The 8,792-nt window shown below is 35.3% G+C and overlaps 1 protein-coding gene across 1 annotated transcript; it reads right to left on the bottom strand.

The window, feature by feature from the left end:
* Positions 1 to 1,630: 1,630 nt before the first annotated feature.
* LOC136043899 (pupal cuticle protein 20-like) lies at positions 1,631 to 8,396 on the bottom strand. Its single transcript, XM_065728925.1, has 3 exons — positions 8,247 to 8,396; positions 4,419 to 4,531; positions 1,631 to 1,971 (listed from the first exon to the last, which is right to left on the bottom strand). Exons 1-3 carry the CDS (start codon positions 8,256 to 8,258, stop codon positions 1,719 to 1,721), a joined length of 378 nt encoding a protein of 125 aa, XP_065584997.1. The 5' UTR covers positions 8,259 to 8,396; the 3' UTR covers positions 1,631 to 1,718.
* Between the last annotated feature and the right edge of the window lie 396 nt (positions 8,397 to 8,792).

Genomic DNA, 8,792 nt, shown 5'->3' with positions numbered 1-8,792 from the left:
GAGCCCTCTTGCGACATTCTAGGACCACTCAGTCGATACGATCACCCCTAGGGAAAAAAACAAAAACAAATAAACACGCATCCATGATCTGTCTTCTGTCAAAATATGCGAAATTCCCCATTTTTGTAGATAGGAGCTTGAAACTTCTACAAAAAGGTTCTCTGATAAGCTGAATCTGATGGTGTAATTTTCGTTAAGGTTGTATGACTCTTAGGGGGTGTTTCCCCTATTCTCTGAAATGAGGCGAAGTTTCTCAGGCTCGTAACTTTTGATGGATATAATTGATCTTGATGAAACTTATATATTTAAAATCAGCATTAAAATGCGATTCTTTTGATGCAACTATTGGTATCAAAACTCCATTTTTTGGAGTTTCGGTTACTATTGAGCCGGGTCGTTCCTTATCACAGTTCGTTACCACGAACTGTTTGAAAAGTTATGTATTAGCCTAAGCTTTCAAGTTTAGCCAGGTTGTCAAAATGGCGTATATGCAATATCTCAGGAACGGCTAAGGGTATGAAGTTGAAACTTCAGAGAACCTTGAGTTAAATGTTGAGTTGGATCAAAATACAATATTTGCATCCTGGTTTTCAAAAGGGTGTATCAGTAATATCTCAAGCATGGTTAATTTTAATGAATTGACTTTTAACTTCCATTTGACTTCGATATTAAGTCTCACTTCCATGTGATGTTCATTTGCACCTATATTGTCATAAAGGCATACCTACATTACCTAAAAAAATGGCTCAGGGTATTGAGTTAAAACTTTCTGGGAATGCTTAGGAGGATTTCGATTGAAACTAAAAGCCACTGTGTGCAGCCAGGTTTCTAAAAAATGCGTATCTGCAACAAATCAGAAGCGACTAAGGATATTAAGTTGAAAACTTCAGGAGATGTTTAACTAGATCATAATACACTGTGTGCATTCAGGTTGTCAAAAAGGCATATCTACAATACTTCAGAAACGGTTAAGTCTATTAACTTAAGCCTTCAGTGATTGTTGAGGGGGAGGGGCGTTGTTTTAATCAAAACACAATATACGCACCAAGTGTTGGTAAAACAGCGTGTGTGCAGTATCTCAGAAACGACCATGGTTATTAAGTTGAAACATTCTGGAAATGATGAGTGGGAGGTTGAACTAAATCAAGAGACACAATTTACGTCCTTTCAGACGGCGTATCTGCTATATTTCACCAATGACTAAGGGTATTAAGTTGAAGTTTTCAGAGAATATTGACGGGGGTATTAAACCAAAGAAAAATGCTTTGAGTGCATCCGGGTTATCAAAATGGCATATCTGTAATACCTCAGGAACAGTTTAGGATATTAGGTTGAAACTCCCAGGTAACACTGAGGAAACACTAAAAAAAATACTGTGCATCCAGGTCATCAAAAGGGCTTCTCTGTGTAATATCTTGGGTACAGCTACCCTTATTAAGATGAACCTACAGGGTACGTTGAGCTAAATAATAAGACAAGTAAAGGTAACTGGCAACCACAAGATAATAGTTTTCAACTGAACCCGTAAAATACTTTATAAGATTGCGCCGACGGAAGCCGTGTATTGATAAATTGCAGGATTGAAATTCTACTGTCTATGGAACTAAATTGTTGAATAAAACACAGATGATACATTTGTAATAATTTTATTTTCCTTTTTATAAAAATTTTAAAAATTTATATTTACATTTTTAACAAAGAGACCTTTCATGTGGTATCTATTTTCGTTGACTGGTGGCTCTGATGTATTCCAATGCTCGAAGGATGGCAGGGTGGGGCTGAGGAAGATGATCACCAGTGGGGTTAAATCCGTTTTCGTCAGCAGTGAATGTCAGAGTAATAACTTGTCCATCAGGGGCTGTGTAAGAAAAGCTACCTTCTTGAGAAACTCCTAGATCACCATCTTCATCACCTGGAAGCTCTTTGATAACACCAGATTCTGAACGAGAAACACCATCTTCTGTCTTGAAGCTATAATGTAACGAAATTACAATCAAACAAATAAAAAAGTGAAAAATGAGTTGTTTTTAATCAGTGGTTAATACCATATAAAGATGCGTTAAAAACACGACATAATTACATTATCATAGGGGTCTTTTAGGATTAACGTTGGAGAAGGTCCCTGAAGCCCGAAGAAGAAACCCGAAACCTGTTGGAGAGGCAATCCAAATACGAGAAGAAATCAAGTACGACCTCAATCATGGGCAGCGCTCAACAGTAGCGCTGCTAAAGTTAAGATCGATGTGGGCACAATGCATTATTTATTTCTCTGCGGGACAGATTACGGGCCTACCAAGGCCACCGTTTCTCCGCTATCTCTTTTTGTTTTATTTACCACGTAATTATACAACAATAATTATTTTATTAGCGGTTACAATTTTAACACTACGAAATTAAGCTCTTATTTTACTTACTAGCCCAATAGTTGGTTCCGATGTGGCTATGCATACAAATACCTACACATAGAGGGAGATATGAGGGGAGAGAATTCTTCCCTTGGAAATTTTAATACAATGGCTGAAAATATTTTGTTTTGTAAAATTTTTTGGTTTTCTAAAAGAGTTTTGGGAAGAATAGGGCAAAATTTTACATATTTTATAATTTTTTGATTTTCCTCCTCCTCCCCACTCGAAGAAAGATTACCTGGACGGTTTAAAAATAGATTTCCCAAAACGTGAATATGTTCAGTTATAGGCCACTATTTTTCCAAATTTTTGGAGAGAAGGGTAATTCAGACAATCCTCAAGGGGGGGAGGCTTGGCAAATGAGGAAATTAAGGCAAATTCTTGGCTTCCTCTGACCCTGATTCTGACCTTCCTCTGACAAAGCTAACAATCCCACATCCACTATCCAAGTGAAAGCTCTATGTGAGCTATGTGAAAATTTTCATAAAAGTTAGACAGAAATTTTTTTTCCAAAATTATAAATAGTTTGAAATAGGAAAAGATCATATGCGGTTTTAGTAAAACTCCGGAAGAAGTAGTAGGATTTCTCTATATAATTGGTGGATCTCTTAGCTTTTTGGTTACTTATATTTGTGAGATATATATATATATATATATATATATATATATATATATATATATATATATATATATATATATATATATATATATATATATATATATATATATAGAGAGAGAGAGAGAGAGAGAGAGAGAGAGAGAGGGAGAGAGAAAGAGAAATAGAGAGGGCAGAGAGAGAGATACTACAAGCATTGGTCGTTTTATGCAAAATTGACGGAAAACTACCCCTAAGTGTCATCTAGAAGGGAGTGTACAAAACTAATAAAACAATCACAAGATTAAGGCAACGATAACCTATAAAAACAGTTCATTTACTGAGAAAATATTCAGACCTGTGGTTCCTATTCCCCCTCTTCTAAAAAAGTGACTTAAAAACTTATTTGACCTGTTTGTGAAAACATAAAAATGTGATGAAAATGGCTCATTTTAATGACGTCGATTGTCTGCAACTATCAAACCTTCTATATAATGATTCAACAGATAGGCTTGGAAAACTCAACCCCCCACCCCCAGAGGAACAATTCCAAACACGGTTGCAGGATAAAACAAAACTGTGCTCAAGTACTCTTTCCCATATGTTTCCAGCTTCAGGCATTACGAGTAAGCTGTGTGCTAGCAGGTTTATTTTGAAATACTAAAAAATGGCGGTGCGATGAGGTAAAGTTCGAAAAAAGTACCCAAGAAGTGGATCTAGAGCAAAATCTTGGATCTTGGGGGGGAACCAATTTCACAAAGGCGCCAATAATTTACCGAATTGACAAGTTTTTTTTAATGTAGTGAAAAGCAGAAATAAAACACACGATGAGGGGACCAGAAAAATACTGGGAGCCCCCTCCCCTGGATCCTCTAGTGGAAGTACCTGTAGAGGACAGTCATTGACGCCACATCGAACTCTTCGTTTTAAAGTGGCCTTGCAGTTCCATTACTGAATAACACATTTTGGTTTGTTTCTAGTTAATCGTTTCTAGTTATGTGTTGAACAAAGAAAATTGGCAAATTCTCTGATCATGTTAGTGCCGTATTTCTAAGCTACTTTTGATATTGATATTAGTCCAATAGTAGGCCCTATTGATTTGCTAGGTTCAATTAATTCTGCATAGTTTTGAGTTGTATTTATCGAACTTATTTGATAAAAAAACATTCACAAAAAATATACAAAATTTGATACTAAAATCGAAAATAAACAATTTTTCACGATTTCTTTTTTTTTTAGGAAAAAAGACCATTAAAATTAGTGTTTTCTGTTAATAGCGAGGGTGGTAATAATATTAGTAATTATAACTAATTAACAGCGAGTGAATTTCATAGAATAAAAGCCATTGGGGCAAACTCAGCCCCTTTGATTTCCTCCAACAATAAAGACACGCAAAAAACCATAAGCTAAAAACTTACGAAAATTGGTAGCTTCCATCTCCGTTAACCTCCTGTTCTTGTTCAACAATCTGTACAGGGGCTGCGTCTTGAGGAGCAGCACAGGATAGGGCTAACACAGCGGCAATAACAATCTAAAACAGAAATTTATGACTAAATCACTCATTATGCTTTGCTCGTTCGCAATGACTCAATTTTATGCTAATATTACTACTCACTACAGCACTCAGTCACCTGAGGCCAATACAGTTACACCCACCTCTCTCCCACCCTAGTCTATTTAAACTCATCCTCTTTAAAACCTCCCAAAAATTTTCAATTTTCCTTAAATTCTTCCTTGCGACCTACTCCCGCCCTATTGGGAACCAGCGTTCTTTCCGCTTGACCCTAGATTGTTGGCCCAAAAGGACGATCTTTGGCAATTCGCCGTCAGTTGAATATTTCCTAGCAATTTCGACTTTTCTCTCATTATAGCTCTTGAAAGCGGGATGGAACCAAATCTTTTTTTTTTTTTTTTTTTTTTGCTGTTGATTATGAGTAATAAACCTTCTCTTCAGAGCAAAGGCACTAAATTCCTTCAGTGCTCTTTTTATTTACCATGTGAAAAGAATATTTTACTGTTATACCGTCAGGCTGCGGCTTCCAGATCCAAAAAAATTGTATCAACTGTCTACCTGCTGTCTCTCCTTAGTTGATGCCATCTCTACCTACCTTACTTACCTCTTATCTCGTAAGATATATTACAAAGGAACTTCTTGAATGAATTCATCTCTTTTACCCAGCTTAAACCGTTTCCACTAAGTGGTAAAATTTTTACCCAGTTTTGAAATTTCTCTAATATGTAGTATTGAATATTTGTCCACAAATTGCTTTTTAGTCAATTTTATTGCTGTATTCACGTCTGCACAACTCATAACAAGATGATGAGATAGAAAAGGAGAAAGAGAAAAAAATCTAGTGGGAGACATGCCCTCCCTCTCCCCTCCTATTGAAGCCACTGAGATTGGTATACCAATTACCATTTTAGCTACATTCATAACTACTCTAACAACTTTCTTTAGACAAGTTCAACCTTAATGATAGTGTCTCGTGGAATCTGTTCTTCAGGGCTATTCCGCCTAAATTATCTACTTTATACACGTATCTGAAGTAGGAAATTATGCTAAATCAGGTCACGCATAAAATATGTAAAGCATGGGAAACCTATCTGGTTGTTTTTCAAAATCACTTTCTTTAAGTCCTATTGATTGTAAACAGATACTATTATCAATTAATATCTTTAGCCAATTAATTAATTAATCAATAACTAAGTGTCATGAACTTCCAGCAATTTTCTTTAGACCTATGCTGAGAATATTGCTAATAGGCCTACCAATTTCATACCATTGACTAATTGGATTCACTATTTAAATACTGTAGCTAAACTAAGCTATTAGTGCAACCAATATATTTATAACTTATATTGATGAGTTCATTTTTTTTTCTTATTAAAGATACAAAACGAGGTATATTTAAAAATCCAAGCGTTTTTTTTTCAATTTCAGTTTCCTCAATGAACATGCAGAAGACACTGTTAAGAATCTAGGATGGCAAATGCCCCTCCCCCAACTGCCCCCCTACCAAATAATCATTCAAATTAAATAGGTATCCAAGTAAATCCTACTGTATATACTGCAATAAACATCCCCTCACCCTCGTCCCTTCTTTTCTCGATAAGATACCAACGAAGTCGGGGAATTTTAAACAAATTTCTAATGTGATAATTCAAAGGGCAACATATGCCGTTTTGGGTCAAAAATGAGTTATGTATGTGTCATGGATTAACTGAGCACGAGGAATCGAATGGTTAAGTCAGAATGGTCCTATCTTGTAACGTTATAAAGATAGAAAGAGATATAAGCCTCTAAGTGGCGTATGTCTCTTTTTTTTAAGTCTTGTTGTAATTCAAAAAGACAGAAGAGGATATCTTATGGAGCTATAACATGGAACCTGGCATTTGTCTCCTTTATTTTTCAAGGAAAAAGGAGACATACGCCAAAAAATAGACAATTGAAAGAGACATAAGCCTCTTTTGCGTTTTTGGCTCTCCTGAAAAGTTACAAGAATGGCATGCGTCGCACTTTTAATCATCACAGCCGACCAGTAAAAATATTCCTAATGAGCGTAATGACCTCCCTTTTTACTATCTCTAAACTGGTTTTAAAACTGGTTGTACCGCAACTTGATTCATTCATAACAAACTGGATACCAATGTAAACAGAGCCTTGACCAAGGGTTCATTCAATTTACTAATGGTTCCTGCCAACATTCGCTTTTTTCAAACTTGTTTGTGCTTAGCTTTTGCAAATAAGATTCAGTTTTATAAATTAGGTTCATTCTCAGGGATTTATTTTTTTCTAGAGGGGGAGGTAGGAGGGTTTACAAAATTCTTTTAAAATGTATCAACTAAATTCAATTGGTTATAAAGTAAAAAATCTGGCAAAAAATAAGAAGAAAATCCATACAACAAATAAACTCAATATATTTGTTCTGCCAGTACATAAGGGAAAGGGCTTCTGACCCGTTCCATCCCTGAAATACTGAAATTTATACAATTTTTACTACTATTTCTTATAGTTTCCATACAGTTCACCTATTTCTTACACTATTTTTTAACGTTGAACTTTAATCAAGGCTAAAGAGAAATTTTGTGTTTCAGCCATAAAGCCATTTTATAAATTTCAGAATTTTAATGTCTCTAAGTGTGAATATATTTAGCTATTTTTTCCAATATATTCAGTTATGGTCAAACTAAAAGATGCTGCTCAAAATGCTTATGAAATAGATCATTTGCAATACAACGGTAGACTTACGCTATTACTTATTACGTATTACTATTACGTATTACGTTGAATACACTATATGTAAAAGAAAAGATACATACAAATTTAACATCTAGGGTTTATAGCTTTAATTGCGAGTTTCACGAGGGTCTTGGATCATGGACGTCGGCATAAGGGGTGCTTCTGGGCAATGCTTCCCCCTGAGAAACAAGGAGGGATTTATAAAAATGGCTATTTAAATCTTGGTAAAAATAAAGCTCATGGTAACAACTACCCCTGTCCTCTTGGAAATGTCCTTGCGAACTTCGGACCTGATCAATTTGAATTTAATAGTCATTCTCGAGTCACTTTGAATTTAACTTTTTATGTTGGGGCTAACAGCCCGCCTCTCTAGAAAACCCTCTCAGGGTGGTTCGGGCACATGATCTTCTCTTCAAATATTACCTATGAGGTATAGCAATAATTGATACTTTTAAAGCTTAAGCAGTATATGATTCTAATATACAGCTAGAATTTTAAATGAACCCATAAAATGCAAGAAAGATTTCTGCAAGGCTTTTATTGCTACTTTAAGCAGAATAATTAAACTAAAGAAAGAAGTCAAGAAACTACAAACACCTTGGGGGTTTATTGAGGGTTTGATATTTTGAAAAAAATTAAACTAAATATAATTAATTAACAAAGTTTAATTATATTGGCGTTGTTTTTTCTACCAGCCTCGTATTCAAGCGATACACATACACCCTTGCCAAACGATAAAAGGCTACGCGAGGTGGGAAGAAACACCCCAAGAAAAATTTGAGAACTTGCTCCCTTAGGGACATTTTTCTAAAAGCAAATTATAGGGTCCAAAATTACTTAACCATATAATATGCACATTTTGAACTACCCAACACGGAAATGCGCTGATCCACCCCCTTTCTTTAAAGGTCCATGCAATATTGAATGGTACGGCTAATATCGAATGATTTGGGGCTAAGACTCCTGCAGATAAACCAGAAAAAAATAACGAAAAAAAAACACTTACAAAGACCTTCATATTGCTTTATCAATGAAAAACTGATGCCATTAACATCTTAAGGTTTGCTTATATAGTCAAAATAATAGTTGCTCTTCTTCCAAGGACAATTGCTTCGTCGTGGAAGAAGATTCTTGAAAATCATATGTGAATGTAAGAGTCGTCTTGACCTTAGGGCTTTTTTGGATCATCTTTGCAAGCATAGAATTTGGGAAGGTAGTAACAGGAAAATAAAAACTCTACTTAGTTCTATGTTTACTGAATTATTACAATGCACAGACATTAATAATGAAGTTCGGCGCTTTAAAGGAAACGTTTTTGCAACTGAAAGTAAAGAGCAACATTGAAACTTAGAACAAATACATACTGCTCCGTATATAATGGGGGCTTCCCCCTCCTAAATATTTCTCTCGCTACGCTAATCTTTTAGTGCCTTAAGAATGATTCTCATTTCAATTGAATACAAAAAAAAAACAAGTTTTTTTAACGGTAATTAAGGAGCGACATCAAAACTTAAAACGAACAGAAATTACTTCGTATATGAAAGGGGCTGCT

Source organism: Artemia franciscana, chromosome 2, assembly GCF_032884065.1.
Source record: "Artemia franciscana chromosome 2, ASM3288406v1, whole genome shotgun sequence".
NCBI lineage: Eukaryota > Metazoa > Arthropoda > Branchiopoda > Anostraca > Artemiidae > Artemia > Artemia franciscana.
Note: the sequence above shows the minus strand (reverse complement) of the source record. Positions and strands in the feature narration are given on the sequence as shown.

Bases quoted from the DNA above. Each gene is read 5' to 3' on its own strand.
- LOC136043899 (XM_065728925.1), bottom strand. The intron at 1,972-4,418 runs GTAAGTTTTTAG...GTTACATTATAG, and splicing joins GATGGAAGCTACCAATTTTC to CTTCAAGACAGAAGATGGTG.